The sequence below is a fragment of the Anarrhichthys ocellatus genome, unplaced genomic scaffold (assembly GCF_004355925.1).
Source record: "Anarrhichthys ocellatus isolate YVR2014 unplaced genomic scaffold, GSC_Weel_1.0 scaffold23, whole genome shotgun sequence".
NCBI classification, from domain to species: Eukaryota; Metazoa; Chordata; class Actinopteri; order Perciformes; family Anarhichadidae; genus Anarrhichthys; species Anarrhichthys ocellatus.
This window is the reverse complement of record NW_022280053.1, coordinates 2511676-2529881: the sequence shown is the minus strand read 5'-3', so window position 1 is coordinate 2529881 and position 18206 is coordinate 2511676. Positions and strand designations below refer to the sequence as shown.

Sequence of the window (18206 nt, the reverse complement as noted above, 5' to 3'; positions counted from 1 at the left end):
TTCTATTCTATTCTTCTAGTCCACTATAATTCAGATGCAAATATTATACTTTTTACTTCACTATATTTATATCAAATTATGAAACCTTTGAGTTTTTAAAAGTATGTATTGCTAAGGATTTAGTTGAAGGAACTATCCTGTAATAGCCAATACAAAGTATTTAAATATGATCCGACTCTAGCAGCCACAACAGTAAAATGCTGCTTGCATAATAACAGGGATGAAGAGTACTAGAATATTCTCCTCAACTACAAGTAAGATAACTTATGTAAAAATGTAGCCTACATAGATAAAAATGTAGTCTAAGTAAACGTTTTTTTTAAAGAGGAGGGTAGCTTATATGATGATGATGATGATATATGATAGACATATTAAATAAAGGGCATTAACATGTCAATGTACACATAGACATGTACAGAAACCTTATGTCCAAACTAACGACATATTTTTTTTGATGGCACCAGTGCACACAACCGATTATCAATTACACAACTACTACTTGAATTAACCAGAAAAGAGACAAAACTCAGGCAATTACACAGAACGTGCCAACAAGAAATATAAAGTTAGGATACAATAGAAGATGCAACAAGCATAATTTAGCCACATAAATGAAATAACCTGCCACTTCTTATGGAGTCAACAGAATAAAAACATCACTTCTCACATCATCTCCACATAAGCTGCAGCCACAAAAACACACATTAAAGCGCAGAAATCACTGAATTATAGCTTATTAAAAAAACTCACCTTCAAACTTTTGAAACTGCAATCTCAAACACAAGCCCATGCTTACTCTCACATGCACACACATGCTTGCATGCTCGACACAATTACATTATTTTTTCTTTTCTTTCTTTCTTTCTAAGTGACTTTTTAAGATATAGCTGTAGCCTCGGGGAACCAATTTTTGCGTGCCAAGATGTTTCATTCTGGGATTCACGGAATTATGAATGAAACATTCCGTATCTTCTGTTAAATCTGCCATCGTGATTTGAGTGAGTGGGTGGAGGCATCACCGACGGTACATAAATGACTCCTCCTCGGGCTCACTCTCACTTTTTTAGCAGCTTTACGCACGCACGCACCAATCTCAGAGCTCTTCTTCCATTCCAACAAATGGTTTGGGTAATTGATGCAGAAATCATGGCAGCCGTGATGAAAAATCAAGTTTTCTCCTGTTTTGTTTTCTACGGCGTGCTTTTGGTGATGAAAATGTACATTATAGCAATAATTACGGGACAAGTGAGGCTGCGCAAAAAGGTGAGTGACTATGATCATGAGAAAGCAGCATGAGTTCAGCACCGGGAAACTTTCACTGATAACTTATTTTCTTTTCTTTTTCCTTCTACCTTGAAAGGCTTTTGCCAACCCCGAGGACACGCTGAGACACGGAGGGTTACAATATCACAGAGAGGATCCATATGTGGAAAGATGCCGGAGGTAAGAGAGCAGACAGTTTGACACTGTCACGACATGCTTTTAATTTGTAGAAGTACACTACTTATTTACTTTCAAAGTTAATATACTGCTGCTACAATCCTTTCGTTTTTTAAAATTAGATTATCCAGGAAGTATTCAGAGCCTTTACTTGGGTATAAAGTACCACAATGTAAAAAAAGTACTTGAAAAAGTGTGTCAGCAAAATCTACTTAAATGTATAAAGTATAATAAAATGGCCTGCAAGGGTTATATTTTAGGCCTATTGATTATTGTAATTACCATTTTTATTAGTTACTTATCAGAAGTATTGTATATGCTGTTTGGTAAACTCATCATACCTAAAATCCAAATGTGTAAAGTAAGCTTTCAAATAAATATAGTGGAGTATCTGCCTCTTGTAGAGTAGAAGTTCAGTACAAAGGGGCATGAAAGGAAAAAAACATAGTACCTCAAATGTGTACTTAAGTACAGTATCTGACTACAGTACTTTTGACCACAGTCTCATGAGGATGTTGCATTCAGCCACTGCATATCAAATTAGTAATATGTTAACATGTTAGGGGTTAACAGGCTTTACAGAAGCTTCTGGGGTTTCTGTGATCAATCTTCAATGGGATCATGTGATCTCCTCCATTTGGTTTTCAACAAGAGCTGGCAGCCTGTAGGAGATGTCAGGAAATGATCTGTGACAGCAGCACATGTTATCCACTTGTAAAAACTCTCCCCTCTGTCTATCCCGGCCCTTCCATGAATTTGTGATTGGGGAAACAACTCTAGGCTCATCCTGATTTATTTCCAAAAATCTGGCTTGGCTGTTAATTCATGTTTGTATGTGAGTTGCTACAACTCGATGTGTTCTGCTTTGTCTGCTTTTTAATGTGCTGTTTCTGCAAGAACATGGCAGGTTTCCTCGAACAGTATAATGAAAAAGTTGATCCCAGGGGTTGGAGGGGAAGCAGGAATATTTTGCGGCTGATAGGTAGTCTGACAAAGGTCCTAAACGTGTGCTGCTGTGGGATGCTTGTGAGAAATCATCCACAGTGTTAGATGAGCAAGGATTCGTCACCTTTCAGTTTACCAGTTTTTCAGGAAAATTGCAAAAGAAAGTATAACACAATCCAGAACTTGAATGAGTCACTGAAATATTCCAGTGAGGAATAATTCAGGCCTTCACTACGTCATAGGTAGCTGAAATACAACATTACAAGTAATTGAAAACATGTGTGACTAAACCGCCTTTTCTCTCCTTTAGAGCTCATATCAACGACATAGAGAACATCCTCCCCTTCCTCTTTCTGGGTGCTATCTACTCCATGACGGGACCTGGCCTGGCTGTGGCCCGCCTTCACTTCCTGGTCTTCTTCTTAGCTCGTGTGCTGCACAGCGTTGCCTACCTGTTTGCCCTGCAAGCGCCAACCCGCTCTCTGGCCTACATCGTTGCACAGATACCTTGCATCTCTATGGCTCTGCAGATCCTAATGGCAGTCTGGCAGTATGCCTAAATACCCAGAAACGAGGGACTGAACTAGAGGTGCTGTTCTTGCTGGAAAGATCGGTTACGATCTTTTATAGAAAAAGCACAAGGAGGATACCGGAGAGGCCTCCTGTGGGGGAAAAACTTAAAAGACAATCAGTGAGAGTGCAATATAAGGTGTGCGATTATGCAGCAGATGGGTTTTGTGAGATTTTGTCAGTATTTTTATTGTTTTATTTACAATGTTGAAATGTGAGAATGTCCTAAAAGTTCTTTGAAGTTGACATCCTGTACTGTACTATTTGAAATGGAAATGAAGGTTGTTGCCCGCTTTTGTCTGTTTTAACCAGGTTCTGTTGTTATGAACTGATGGAAACTAACTAACGAAGAGTTGTAGACATTTAGTTTAAGCGACATTGGAATATTTTCCAGCACTGCACTGTACGTTCATCCCTGCCCCCCTTTTGTGTTCACACACAACACAGACCGCCATGGTGTTGTATCCTCCATGGCTTCATCTGTTTCCCGTGTGGATATTCCATCTGTTTTTATTATGTTTGTTTGCATAGTGTGTTTAGCAGAAGCGTAATGGATCCTAACATGACTGATAATACCACTCAGTGAAATACAGTTTGATGCTTTTACTGTGTGAGGTGAACTTCTCTCTAGTTAACTACATTTTAATCAAGAAGAAAGGAATCCTAACGGCCTCGAAATAAATGTCGCAACAACCTGTAGAAAACAAAAATGGTGAAATGATTTTCATCTGTGAAAACGTAGTTTGAGGCTTTTGTAATAATTTATTATTCAATTTAATGTATACAGATGCATTTTTGTAGGCAATAAAACAATTGACGCATGAAACAGAGCTATTGTGTTGACTTTGCCTGGTCGTGGAGAGACAGTAAAGTGTTCTTGTTTTCAGGGAACCGGGCTCACTTTGTGTGTGCGTTTTTGTGGGAAAGTGAGATGATTCAAAAGTCTGTGGCAAAGCTCCAGCATTCCTCCCTCTATTATGTAAGACCTTTGGCTCTATGCTGTGTTCACTGTCGTATCCTGAGGGGCCAGGAGGGATCTGGGTAGCCTTACAGACGTACTGACAGTGTTCACAGCGATTACAGCATGTGTGAACTTCATGTCAACCTGCTCGAATCACTTGTTCCATCATCTTTTGTTCAAATGTTTTGTGTTCTATCACATCATCCTTGGCGTGGTTATTTCTCACACCTGTTAGACTTGTATTTTGCTCCAACCATTAATTTCCCAGCCCTAAGATGATGTATTTCCAGTAATCCCATTTCCAGTGTTGACTAAACTTAAAATTACAGAGCTATAATGTTTCTTGATTATGGAGTTTTTATTCCAAACAAAAGAAAAATATCAAACCCTGAGAACATGGGAGGACTGGAAAAGCCTAATCCTTTGCTTTGAGTGGGCGAATGAGCTTTAGCAACACATATGATCTGGGTGAAACATAAAGCTAATGACATGTCAGGGACAAAGCGGTGTGGCTATATCCGGCATGCGTCAGCGGTGGGGTCGTCTCAACTTGCCTATAGCTTCAGGGTAAAAGGAAATAAGGCCTCTTTCCTACACGCCTCACTTTTCCTCTCTTTGCCGCTCTCCTTTTCAGCCGATGAACTCACTGGGTGAATGAGCTGTGAGGCCTGACTCACACATACAACAATCACAGTTGCTGAGTGATGCAAAGTTATGGCTAGATACAAATATTAAGGTTTTCTTTTTTTTTTTCATGCCAGATTAGGAGATGGCTCTTACAAAAGTGCTGTTTTCGTTATGTCTGGCTGTTCCCCGTCTAGGGATCAGTTTTTATTGGCTGGGACAGTCTGTTGTTTCATGGGTGTAGGCTTTAGGAGAGTGAGAGTGAGAGAACGAGAGAGAGAGAGATAGAGATAGAGAGAGAGAGAGAGAGAGATACTCCAACAAGTACAAATCTTTTTTTTTTGGTGATTTCATCAAAGTGCAGTTACATAATTATTTATCTCCACCTTGTGGTCACAATCAGCTCTAACAGCGTATGAAGAATTCAGAGTATTTACTGAAGAATATACTATAATTGATATTTTTATGATAATGTAACAAATGCATGAGCGTATTATGAAACAATGGGCCCCTGGGCACTGACATGCAAAAGGACCCCACCATCTTTCCCACACAAGCAGACACACAGAGTTTATAGTTGTGAAAGTCTCTTTTTGCTGTTGTTTTGTGTTTGTAGACCTCCTTTTTGACTTTATTGTTCACCTTGGAATGACAAAGAGAACACAGCATGGGTTTAAGGCCCATCACAGCTTTAAAACGTATCTATGAAATGTTTAAACCAATTCTGAAGGCAATTAAGCCGGCCTGCTGACGCAAGGACTGGTGACGTAAAATGTTCTTACGCTTGTTTTTGAAATCCTGGCAGCAGAATTTTTAACAAGCAGCAAACAGGAAAGATGTTTTTAAAAGCAAATCTGAACTACTGATATAATGTGTATGTCTAAACTAAGATTGCAGTCAATCAGCGATGCAGTTGATGCTTTTTACCTGTTAGCTTTCCCATATCAGGCTCCCTTTCAAACATTGCATTTGGTGCCTGATTGCATCGAACACCTCTTCAGACACCTCAGACACAATGTTTGGCTGTTAAACGTGTTCAAAGCATCAGCCTGCATGAACCGCTCACACCTACACCTCAACTCTGTGCGTTGTTGCTCCTGGTGCACAGTAGGAAACAGATTATTTCAAAATGAATAAACAACTCTGTTGGTAGTCCCACGGTGTTAGAGGTTTCCTGGGTAAGATATATGATTAGTGAAATAGAAAGTCAAAAACAAACAAACAAGAAATTGAGTTCAAATTTCATAAATATTTATTACATATCAATGAACAGAATCGACTACTTTCACAGCAGTGGTCTACAGCACTTGTTTAAAATAATTGCTCAAATAATAATCATAATAATAATATAGTTTAGTTTCATTTGAGGCCACATTTGATACACAAACATTTACAAGTAGTACTTGGCATTAAAAACAATGGCGATACAATATTTTAAGACACTTGGTGTTTTTTTTGTTCATTTTCTTTCATTTTGATATCACAGAGGTTCAGCAACAGTCTAAACAGTAAATATAGATTAAAAATACAAAAACAAACAAACAAAAACAGTGAAAATGCCAAGGGGAGGTAGGAACAAAGAGTACTTGACAGAAATACAAGAGAAATAGGAACATCGTACGTGGGAGAAGCAGTGTCACAAACTGTAACTGACAGGCATCCCCCTCTCACCCAGAGTAATAAACACTAGAGTACCTTTTTAAAAATACCCCCCTCCCCCCATCCTATTCTTCTTCTTCCCTTTTTAGTCTTACCGAGTTGCGTTATAGTGTTCACACTGAGACAGGCAGGAGAACAGAGGAAAGGAGTGAGCGGTAAAGAGAAGGAGGCTCATGCAAGATCTGAAGGCTGCCGCATTGTGAAACCACCACAGAGGCGGTCGCATATACCCACATCAGCATAGTTAGAACCACTGCTCCCAGTTTGTTGAGCTATCTATATAGTACCAGTGGATCCCCAAAGCTTTGTCTTTGGGCTTTACTGACTGCCTCACGAACATTTTCCCCGTTTCATGTTAGATTCAGGGTCGTCAGTGCGAGTTCCTCAGCACTCAGTTTGAATGAAAAGTGCATTTATACTTGAGAATTGAGGAAGAAATTGCGGTGGGATTGAGTGCTGGCTGCTGAAAAGCTGACGCTAAGCTGTATTGCTGGGAGCTGGACAGCATTGCCTGAAAAGCTGGCGGGTGGACTGTAATGCTTGATGGATGGCTGGGAGCTAAAGCGCATTGCTGGTTTAACTTTAAATGAAGGACCATATGAATGAAGTATGAAGAGCTGTAATAGTAGAAAGGGCTGCAAATATAGTGTAAGCAGTGAAAGGTGTGGAAATGAGTGTTTTTTTATACATTTAAAAAAATGGATGCATGTGTTTTTCCATAGTTTATGTGGACATGCGTGTGTGAATTTGTACCATTGAAAGGCCATGACTTGCTTTGTGTGCCAGTTCAGAATACAGTAGCTGCAGTTGAAATAGAAGTTGTGTTAAAATGTTATTTGACATCCTTTTCCATCTACTGCAACACCACATAGACCAGAAAAGCACAAGTCTCATCAGATAATCCCAATCAGCTGTGTGTTGGTATCTGCAGAGTGACTCCTGGGTCAGAAAGTTCAGTAAATTGAAATTAAGACTCAACACTTAAACTCAAAGATTGTCAAAAATGTGGAAATACTGTAGAGTGCTTCTTTCTGTTTTTGTTCCTGAAATTTCTTGTCTCGGTTAATATTGGAGTCAATGGGGCAATTGGATGGAAGTCCCGTTGCTCATTGCGCAAACTGTTTGAGCCAGTTTTCTTCAATATTTCAATTGTTTGAAAGATGACACATTTTTCTATGTTTCGTTGAAAAAGGATGGTGTATGAAGAGTGAAACCTATGGGAGGATGAGGAAGTTGAAGAGTCTAACAGCTCAACCCCACTCTGCTTGTGATGTCACCCACTCTACCTCTGAACATTGCATCCCTTCATTTGAATTTGGGAAAAATTGCTGAAAAACTCGTAATATTTTGCAACGTATGAAAGATATGAATACTACAAGCATTCCGACAATGTCCTCAAAGGGTTGAACATGTTTAAGTTTGAAGGACGTTGAACTGTATTGAAGTAGTCGTGCCAAAAAACGAGGAAGAATACGATGAATACAACTATCTAAATTCAGAATGTTTTCTGCGTGCAGCTGAAATGGGTTTCTGTGCAATATAATCAATATATTTTGAATTTATTTCTACATTGTTTCAATATTGGGATCACTTCCAAATTCATTACTTCTCTGCACCTTAGACGTACAAAAAAAAAGAAAAAAAAAGACACTTAAAACACTTCATACTTAATGTTATTTTAGTGTAGTTAGTGGTCTAGACAGTTTCAGCTTTGCACATTTCAACAAAATTTTGCTTTTATCTTTTCAGTTTACGGCAATATGCTGTGTTTTAACTTTAGTTTTCACGTATTACTTGTAGTTTTGCTCTTTACTGTGCCATCGTACCTCGGCTCGGCACACACGCCAGTCTAGTAAAACATCCACACTTCTGCCGTCTCAGCTTGTGGTTTGCTTTAGGAGGCTATGTTTGGTATGATGTCGCAGATGTTATGGTTTCCAAAGAAGCAATTTCTTTTGGAGCATAAGTCACAATAATGTAGCAAAGTCAGGTCATGCAGTTTTAAGTACGTCTCATTCTTATGAGAGAGGGCCTCCGATAAGTCAATTCATCCAAACTGAATGGAGTTGTGGGACACCATATAGTAATCTAATGAGGACTACAATCATGGCTGCTACTGTCAGACACCAGAATATGGTGGCTGTTGGAGATGTAGTTCAGTGGAGGATGCTGGGAAATGGCACTTGTGGGAGACTTTGCCTCCAGCCCTGTCTACCTGTATACTGTGAATCGGGAGAATAATAAGGAGTAAGATATGCAGAGAGCATAAAACATCATACTTTCACTAAATATGGGAATAAAATGGATTTTTATAATATATCTATAAATATACATCACGGGCATGACAGGCATACATGCTTGTCACTGTGTATGCATTTTCATGTATAAACAGATGTACACACACATACGCATATCATACAACATTTGAAAGTGGATCGGAAATAATCACATAATATACAACACATTAAGCGCTAGCAACTTCAGAGGGCATTGTGAACGCAGAGATTTTTGTCGTGCCTCGGTGCGCAGATTTACATTCAGTTTGTGGTTTGGTAACATTATCTCAAGGCTGTTGCAGAGCTCTGAATAAACCACGGCATCTTACATAACCTCACCGCCTCTTTGGGTTATTTTCTGCGGGGCAACACAAACACCCAACACGCAGTGGCTTGATGGTAGGCTCGCGAAAAACAAACGCACACAGACATCTTCTAACTCCCGCTGCACTCATCTCGTCCGATGAATGGGGGAGACCCAAGATACAGGGATATGAACAACAACAACAACAAAAAAAAGTTAAGAAAAAAGAATTCAACAAACTAATTTAAAAACAAACCAACTAAAACAATAAAATAATGGTGACAGTACAGGAGTGGGTGGGCAGAGAAGTGCACGGTGGGATTGTCTTCACTTTAGGTCCAGGACATCTTCTTCGAAGGATGTGGACAGGGCAAACGCGCTGGCGAGAGGCGGGCTCTCCTCTCGCAGCACCGCCTTCTCTGGCTCGGCCTCCGAACTGGGCGAACAATGCAGCTGGACGTCCAGGTCTGTCTCAGCAGACTCCGAGGCTAACCTGTGATTAGAAACGTATGACTCAAGCTCGTGTCACATTCTGCAAGTGTTAAATGTGCGATGTTGCTGCTGATGAATCTGATACCTGTCGCTGTTTGTTGACGTCAGTGCTCGTGCTTTAGGGTCTTCCTCCGTGTTCTTCTTGCTCATCTTCCTCTGTTTGACTGTTCCACTGTCCGACTTTCCACTTGGTTCCTCTGTCAAGCCTTTGTTTGTGTGAAAATAAAATGTAAAAGGAGTAAAAGGGATAGTTCGATGTTTGGGAAATACGCTTATTTGCTTTCTTGACAACAGTTACATGAGAAGATCGATACCACTCTCATATCTCTCTACAGTATAAGTCTACAGCTAGCAGCTTAGCTTAGCATAAAGTCTGGAGAAAACAGCTTGCCTACTAACACCTCTAAAACTCAATAATTAACAGTATTTCTTGGTTGTTTAATCTGTAAACAAGAAGTATCCCCTTGCAGTATGCCGTTGCCAACATAAAATACATTTGTTATTTAGTGTTTCTTTAGTTCTTACCAAGCAGCTCCTTGCGTGTGCGGCTGGCTATCTCTTTGATTTCCATGCGGGACAGGGACAGCGAGTGCGTGGCGGAGATGAGGGTAGATGGGGGCACCATGGGGGGGGCCGGCGTCGTCAGCACCTTGTTGACCAGAGGGGACTTGAGGGGCCTTTCGATGCTTCGGCCCACCAAGTTACACAGAGGGATCTTGAACATGTGCTTACATGCCGATTCACCTGGGAGGAAGAAACCCAGAGGAAGAGAAGGATGGAAGAAGGAAAGAGCAGTAGATAAAGTCAGAAAGAAGGAAGGAGCCACGTGACATGAGATAAAAAGAGCAAAAATGCAGCGTCAGAAAAGAGACACATATAAAGGGTGAGAAACACGTGGCAGTTAATGAGAAATGCATGAAACTCTTGACCTGAAGGACGATTTTTGCACGCATTAACTCATTAGCTACGGAAATGTAGTTCTTTCTAAAGTATATCCTTTTTCGACTTTCTACGCAGCCACTGAACAGTCATTGTTAATGCATTTCATTCCAAAATGACATTACTTTTGCACGATAATGCACTTGGAAGAAGTGACTATTTGAAAAAGTTTTGGGAAAATACATATATTTGGTTTCTTGCACAACATTAGAGGAGAAGATAGATCCACTCTCATGTCATGGTCTGACTTCTGTCCATGCAATGGCCATTTCTTTTTCACAGAAACAGTTGCTTACTTCCATGACTCTAATGTAGCTAATGCTCATACATGAGAGGCATATGAAGTATCTTCATGTTTACCGGACAGACATGAGTGGCATCAACCATCTCATGTTATCCTATTCCTTTGAAGCCCTCTTTGGTGGTGCATTCAAGGACCATCTTAACATTCACCATTGCTCTCATGTGCTGCATCGATGGAACATTAAGCTCACAACAGAAATAGCAAGCAAACAGACTGTAGATGTAGTTGAAAGTATGATGCGAACTGGCGATTTTATGTAGTTAAAAAGAGTAATTGAATGCATCATTAGAGAGGGTTTTCAAAACAGACACTGATTGCAACAGCGTCAAATAAAAATAAAAGTGTTTATTGCAATGGATAACGAACCTCAAGCAAGTATCAAGCCTCAGAGTCAATTTTCATAGCACATGAAAGGTAAACAACGGCTGCCTAGAATATAAGAAATCAATCTAAAAATATGCCAAATGACCTTTTTGTGACTTCGGATCTCGAGGTTGACGAGCTGCTACAATAGAACCAAACCTCCATTTTCAAACGAAGACACTCTAAAGCAATTAATAGTCCTATTTCCTGAAACAGCATGTGATCTTAAAATGAATCATCCTTACTACAGAGAGCTAATGCGATAGTTGTAATCATTTATAGCAGACCATCTATTATTCAGCAGAGACTATAAACGCTTAAAGTCTGCTTGGGACGCATCAAATGGATGTTTGGGAGTTTTTCAAATGGCACAATCTGCAGCGTGTCATCCTGCAGTGCCCAATTGTGCCATCGGGGAGCAGTATTGCAGTTCAGCAGCTCTTCTCCATCGAGGCAGGCTGACAGTAAGTAACATGGATGCGAGTGAATCAATGTGGAGGCTATGCCGCACAAAGAGGTCTCATCTGAAATGTCAACGGGTGAGAGGCGAGTAAAGGGCCGCGGAGAAAAATATAGGGCCACTGCCGATGTCTGACAGGTACACAGTGTTACTGTTGTTACAGATCGGTTTTCTCTTGTAGCAACAAAGAATGGCAATAAACCAAAATGTGGAGGGAAAGCATGCAGTTATTTTAGAATATATAATCACAGAGATCAATATATTCCACATGCGTTTCTGGACCAGGGGAAGTGTCGCACCGCATCACACTGGCGAATAATTAAATATAAATATAGGGGGTGTTTTCAGCACTAATTGAAGTCAAATTCTCCACAGCAGAGAGATGTTTTGCTGCAGGTCGTTGGCGTGTCTTTAAGCCAGTGGAGGGAGGTGGCGGCTAGCAGCCGCATCAGTAACAGCATCTTGTTCACATTACTGGTGCGATTACATCAGATGAAACCCTCCCCAAGGAGCAGATACGGCAGGCGCACAGGCAGTTAGCGGATGGGATTTTTGTCAGCACCCCTTCTACCTCTCTTCCCCATCTGAATCCCCCCACCCCCGATTGTGGCACTGCTATTTGGACTAGCACTTTGGATCGAAGAGAGGGCTGACAAAAGTCTCCATGGCGACAGTGCAATCTGTAAATCATGCTGCGGCAGACGTGTCTTCTCCTTCTCTCGTTCCCTTTTCTCCCCCCTTCTCTCCCAACCTCATGCTTATACACCAACCCCTCCCTTCTCTCTTGCACTCATGCATACCTTTTCTGCACCTCCTCCTCTCTTCCCCCTGTAATGTTAACCCCCCTCCCCCTTTGATCGACATTATCTCCTCTGCTTCACTTTTTTACTTTGCACTCCATCACCTTTCCCCCCCCCTCTCTCACTCTGCCCTCGCACTAATGCTTTTTTATTAGTTAAGACAGAAGGGGGGGATGGGGAAGACATAATGTTCACTTAACATTCAAGTCAACATGCCACCTTGGAGCAGACAGGGTGGTACACTCTGGGAGCATCAGCATGTTAGTGGGGCAGCATTATGAGCATCATTTTCATGAACTGAGGACGAGTTGTGGGAGAATCCTGCAGTACCTTCGGCATCCTTAGACATGTACAGGGAAAGCTTGGTACCATAGGGGATCCGTATAGAATCTGAACCAGGGATGAAGAAGAGGGTTACACAAACCAAACACACACGCACACGCACACACAGTAGGTTCTCTGTTAGGTTAGACTCCCAGTGATGCAGAATCATATGAATAACCAGCTAAAACAGGAAAGAAAATGAGAATCCATTTGAGAGAAATGATTACTCGAACCGGCCTAAAAGTATAAAGCCCGTCCTCGGCTAATTGAAGCAGCGACAGTCAAACCCTCCTCCCTATTAGCCTTAATGGGACCTGTAAATACCCGCTCCCCGCTTTGATGGTGCACACAAGCAGAACATTTCAATAATTGTTCTCCTCAGGCTTTGTCCTTCCCCGCAACCGTCAGAATTACAGGACGACTTTGTGTCCCTGTTAACAGCTAGAAAGTCTAATGAACATCGAGAAGTTGACATTGCCATGGTCCATCAGTCTGTTGTGCTGAACGACAAACCTGTGTGTCGTTAACCACAGCTGTGCATCCCGCAGGTCCGCTGTAAGGGTCGGGCAGACTCCGAATGGCCAAAGACACAATGAAAGATGGAGAGAATAGTGGGATGCAGGGAGCAAGGTAGGGGCTCGTATTGATCCTCAATCATCCTTGAAAGCATTCTCCGCCTCTGAGGACACTTATTGTGTGCCTTGAATGGTGGGAGGTATGTGGATGATTAGTCCGTTCTTCTTTTCGTAATTTACGTCTTATAGGAATTGAAAGGATCTATTTTTAACTAATTACATCTACATAGGTGCCAGACATTTTCCATATCATTCATGTATAGATGGAATTCCTTACGTATGTTGCAACCATGGATCTCCTTTTATTCAACTATTTTATGAAAATCAGTTTGCAAGAGAACCGATGACAGTATTGCCTTGATGTTTGTCAACGTTGTGTTATCATTGCATTAAAGTTAGGTCATATTGTACTGAAATAAATGAAGGCAAATGGCTGCATGGCTGGAGATTAATCTGAAATATGTGGAAAATAGACAGCTATAATGTTAAGTCAACAAGATTCGTAAGTAATGGGCTAACATATTTAAAACTATCAGCAGGGTTGTATACGTTAGTAAAAAAAGAAGCTATGGAAAGGCATTTTCATGTTTGTTATGAAACTAAACTATGTCAGTATTGCACCTTGAGAAAGGATGACGTAGTAATGAGGGGAAAGATGAATGCAACTGAATGTCTTGGCCTAGAAAACTACACATGATTCGACTGTGAGAAAGAAACAAGTCTGGAGGAGAAAGGCTGCAGCTTCAATTAACCATTCTGCTGAGACAGGTTTATGTAAATGGGTCTCTAGGCTAAGATGGCAGCATCCAAAGTCAAACAGACCTGCAGGCAAAACTGAAATTTTAAAACTGAAGCTACTACTATCAACATCCTCTGGTGCTTTCGCTGAGCGGGGGGGGGGGGGGGGCTTACCATCGCCGAGCGGCGAAGGGAACACAGGCATCTCATAGCCGGTGGGCGTCTGCGGGGAACTCTGGGAACTGGTGTCTCTCGAACTGCAGTTGGAGGCTGAGCTCACCGGGGCCGAGGAAACAAAATATATGTCCGACTGTGGGTGACACAGAGAGGAAGTGAGGTCAATTCAGAGACATGACAAACATGTAAAGATGTTGGGAAATACTAAAGGAGGAAAATGGGACAGAAAGGATAACGGTGAAACATGGGAAAAAAGAAGGAATAACTATTTGTGCACTGTGGTCTTTTTTAAATTATCTATGTGTATGAATAATGAGTGTATTATTGATTTCTAACCATGCAGATTGCCAGTCATATTTCCCACCAGGGTAATAAAGACGGATTGAAACGAGAAAGCTGAGACAGCTACTTCTATAATACAGAGTGAGGCCTTCTAGCACTCATAATCTAAAAAGGACTCCTGCTAAAGTGAAACCCAGTAGGTACATATGTAGTTTTCTACTTGCATACATAAAACAATGAAGTATGAATGAAATATATCATTTACAAAGTGGCAGTGCACAACAGCAGGACGGGGACATGATATTGTGTTAGCTCTCAATCATACTGACCCGCGAGGCAGCCAACTGTAGCTCTGGGACCACTGCCGTGTACACAAGGTTACCATTAACGACCAGCCGGATCTCAATGGAGTCCGTTGTGAAGGCCAGGATGTAAGGAAACGCACAGACTGCAAAGACACCATGAGCACATGTTAAAACCATCGGCAAATGATCAAAAGGGGACGGAATTTGCTCAACACCCACAATACGAGACAATTGATAGTTTCACCCAGTAGGGCATTCTGAAACGCCATTATTACGCAGAACAATGAGAGACACACACACACAACACTCAGGCTGAGCATCTCTCGTAGGGGCTCCGGACGCTTCCCCTGTTCTCCGTTTGTACAACAAGGTGAGAGCGAACTGCGCCGCCGCGTGGGAAGCCAGTGTCGACAAGTAAAAGAAGAATCTCTTAAACCCTAAAAAACAAACCGTCTCACAGGTGCAACTTGACAGGAAGAGGAGCGTTAAAGAGCTTGGACATGATCAAGCAATTATTAGAGTGAGTGTGTCTCTCTCTGCGTGTGTGTGTGTGTGTGTGTGTGTGTGTGTGTGTGTAAGGAGGGCAGCAGCATGTTGTTATCAACTGGGTCGGGTTACAGGTTCAATACCAATTGTATTTGCTTTTCATCACCTTATGCATTAATAAAAACACACGCACGAACACACACACACACACACAAATAATCACGTCGGCCAATGGGATGCTTGCGGCTACACATGGTGTTTCCATGGCAACAGCAAGCTCCGGCCAGGCCGGCGGTAACCTACCGATAGCATTGGGCATCTGGTTCCAGCTGAAGTGGAAATCGGAGGTGTTGGCCTGGATCATCGGTGTGGAGCCGTTAAATGGACAAACTTTCTTATAGTAGCAAATGTCTGTAAGGACACACAGGAAACAGGTTCAACGTTCTAATTCAATGATTTAAATCCTTCTGCTTTTGTCTGTGTTTTATTGTAACTTTGAATGCGTAACTGTAAAATTTGAGATCTATTTGTCATATTATCCAGACATAAGAAAGCTAAAGTAGGTGGCTACGTCTGTGCTTTGATTTGTATTCCAGAAAGGTGCAGTGGCTGAGAGCAGACATCAAAGCTCAGCTTTGACAACAGAGACCTGAATCAAATAATGTCTGAAATATCCAGAGTTCAAGGAAGACTCACAGTTGTAACACAGCAGCAGACCCGCCTCCCCGTCTTCATACACATCAATGGCTGCTACAAAATTTACCTGCAGGCAGAGACAAGTCAGTTTAGGAGAATTGTTTCAACGAGATCCAAAGGTCAAGTCAGGTTTTTGAGAAATAATGTCAGGTCACATACCCTCAAGACAATATAAAAGATACACTTCTTCAACAGTCTGTTACATTTTAATTTACTCTTTCAAAGGAGAAATTGTTAAAGCAGAAAAGGATGTCTTATTATAACAGCTGTTCATCCTCCAGCGTACTCAGTCCTTCCCCAGCTGGTGGCTGTGAATGACAACGTGTTGATTCACCCACAGGCAGCCTGTTATTCAGCAGGTAAATAAAGCCACTAATTGTTCTAGTCTCAAAATCAGAAAACCATTAAAAGGTTTGCATGCGTGTATGTACGTGCACGTGTTGCCTCACCCTGTTGGCGTCGACGTGATGTAGCCGGTAGGCATCGCCAGTGCTCTCATTGATCAGGTCAAACTGATGCTTATAGGCCACACAGATCATGTTGTCATTTTCCCCCGTCGGCCCATCCACCAGCGCCATCACCACCGGCGGGTCACACAGACAGATCTCCTAATGAGTGGATGGTACACAATAACCTCAGTGCTCACACAAACACACGTATACGTATATAGTACAACATGAAAAAAGGTAATAATGCTGTCTTTTCAATCTTTTTTATAATACTATTATTTTTCTTTGTCTTACTAGTATTTAAGTAGATATAAAAGCTCTATGTTTTGGGCTACAACTTGATCCCCGTTTTTTAAAATGTGTTGACATTTTTGCAAATTGGCACCATTACAAGTATGCCAAATTAGCTGTTAGTACTTCCTTTCTGAAATGTAGGCATGAATATGCAGACATACAGTATATCACTGCGGGATAAGTTTGGGATTAGAAGGATGTTTTTCATGTCTTTTTTCAGATCTATATGCAGATTTATTCAGTTTATTTGACATTGGAGATGATGATATCCTCCGAAAGTATAAGTCACACTGCATCTTAACATCTATCATTAATATCATGTCTGTGTGCTCAGACTTGATGTAATATAATTTTGACTTTGAGAAGTACGAGGTAGATTTATGCAAATTGGGGCATTTAAGACACTTAAAAAAAAAAATAAAATTTTTTTATTTAAAAGTAAGTTAATATTCTATTATCCTACTCATATTTTTATTCACTCATGTCGAGTTTGTTGTACCCGTATGTACTGAAACTCCTCCACCGGTGACTCTGCTGAAGGGGCGACGGCGCTCAAGCCTTCGAACCGTGGATGTTTTCTGGTGATGAGGAGGAGTTTGTTCCTGATGGCAGCCACAATCCTCAGCTCTGAGCCGTGGTGAGTGTTGATAGAGTACAAATGACAGCCTGGGACAAAGAGGAGGAGGAGTAGAATGGGGGCAGAGATAGAGAGACAGACATTACATTGGACATGTGCTGTGCTGTGGGTGGTGTTCCCTGGCAGCATCCCACAGATCAATGCATCCACCACAGACAGCTGGCATGACACTAGCAGCAGGTTAAAGGTTGTGTGTTTGCACTGCCAAAAGGACGTTCAGAAAGGTCACGATATCCCGCTTTAGGCTGACCTGTCTAAGTGCATTAGGAGGCAATCTCTTCAATGGCCGGAATGAGCAGGAGAAATAATTGCCGCAAGCAAAAACAAAATGTTTGAATGTACATACGGCCACCTGACTGTTGTTTTAAAACAGCTGAATCAAAGTACATTTTTCGAGATTACAGTATATTTTTCTTGTTTGTTGTAGGGATTCCTTTGCAGTGTGTGCAACAATACGCTTATTCTTTCGTTCCTCTCGTTGTACCTTTGGTTTTCTCCAGTTTATTTTCCCGGCTGTCACACTTGCTTCTGACGAGCTGCTTCTCCTCCAGGCCCCTCTTGAGCGTGCTGAGTCTGTACACATAGAGGCGAGCGTCCTTCCCTGGAAACGAAACAAAGGCCACTTCTGTTTTGCATGAAGGTTACTCTTAATTTGCAGAGCCTTTTTTAGCATCCTCCCACGGCCAGACAATAGTGTTGTGCTGCAGGAGGATTACTAGAAGGCATCTTAAGGCTTGTGCTCTCTGAAGCTTAATCAAAGCCCACACACAGTTGTGACAAATGTTTGCGCCGCCGTCACATAATCGCCATCAAAACAGAGTCAACCCTGTTTGTCAATATTAGGGTTAGCTAATCATCTGCCGGGTAATTAGTTACATGCTCTTCTGCTCGAGGCAAACACGAGAGGGATCCTACAGCTGTTTGTTAATACACAGCGACTTCTTGTATGTAGTTTTTGTGTTTTGCACTTGTAGCTCTGTATGTTTAATTCGTGATTTGTGTCTCTCTGCATGTCCGTCTATAGCCCTCTCCTCTCTGAGTCAATCCAGTCCTGCAGCGCACACACACACACACACACACACACACACACACACACACACACACAC

At 41.5% G+C, this 18206-nt stretch overlaps 2 protein-coding genes across 6 annotated transcripts in view; one reads left to right on the top strand and one right to left on the bottom strand.

The window, feature by feature from the left end:
* Positions 1-946: 946 nt before the first annotated feature.
* ptges (prostaglandin E synthase) lies at positions 947-3780 on the top strand. Its single transcript, XM_031860296.1, has 3 exons — positions 947-1263; positions 1361-1443; positions 2696-3780. The coding sequence occupies exons 1-3, from the start codon at positions 1033-1035 to the stop codon at positions 2943-2945; spliced, it is 564 nt and encodes a 187-aa protein (XP_031716156.1). The 5' UTR covers positions 947-1032; the 3' UTR covers positions 2946-3780.
* Positions 3781-5776: 1996 nt separating this feature from the next.
* Positions 5777-18206, bottom strand: part of garnl3 (GTPase activating Rap/RanGAP domain like 3) — a 55205-nt gene continuing 42775 nt past the window's right edge. For 3 of the 5 annotated variants that reach the window (XM_031859859.1, XM_031859860.1, XM_031859861.1), the window contains exons 21-31: positions 17585-17701; positions 16963-17129; positions 16170-16328; positions 15721-15787; positions 15328-15435; positions 14563-14681; positions 13949-14084; positions 12468-12527; positions 9797-10015; positions 9357-9477; positions 5777-9272 (exon numbers count right to left, since the gene is read on the bottom strand). In XM_031859859.1, coding sequence (XP_031715719.1) covers positions 9107-9272; positions 9357-9477; positions 9797-10015; positions 12468-12527; positions 13949-14084; positions 14563-14681; positions 15328-15435; positions 15721-15787; positions 16170-16328; positions 16963-17129; positions 17585-17701 — 1439 coding nt within the window. In that variant the 3' untranslated portion in view covers positions 5777-9106. The remainder of the gene's footprint in view (positions 9273-9356; positions 9478-9796; positions 10016-12467; positions 12528-13948; positions 14085-14562; positions 14682-15327; positions 15436-15720; positions 15788-16169; positions 16329-16962; positions 17130-17584; positions 17702-18206) is intronic. The other 2 variants (XM_031859862.1, XM_031859863.1) reach the window with 1 other exon arrangement.

Excerpts from the sequence above, each read along its gene's own strand:
- ptges (XM_031860296.1), top strand. The coding sequence starts at position 1,033 with ATGACTCCTCCTCGGGCTCACTCTCACTTTTTTAGCAGCTTTACGCAC. Across the intron at positions 1,264-1,360 it reads AAGTGAGGCTGCGCAAAAAG|GCTTTTGCCAACCCCGAGGA; the intron begins GTGAGTGACTAT and ends CTACCTTGAAAG. Across the intron at positions 1,444-2,695 it reads TATGTGGAAAGATGCCGGAG|AGCTCATATCAACGACATAG; the intron begins GTAAGAGAGCAG and ends TCTCTCCTTTAG.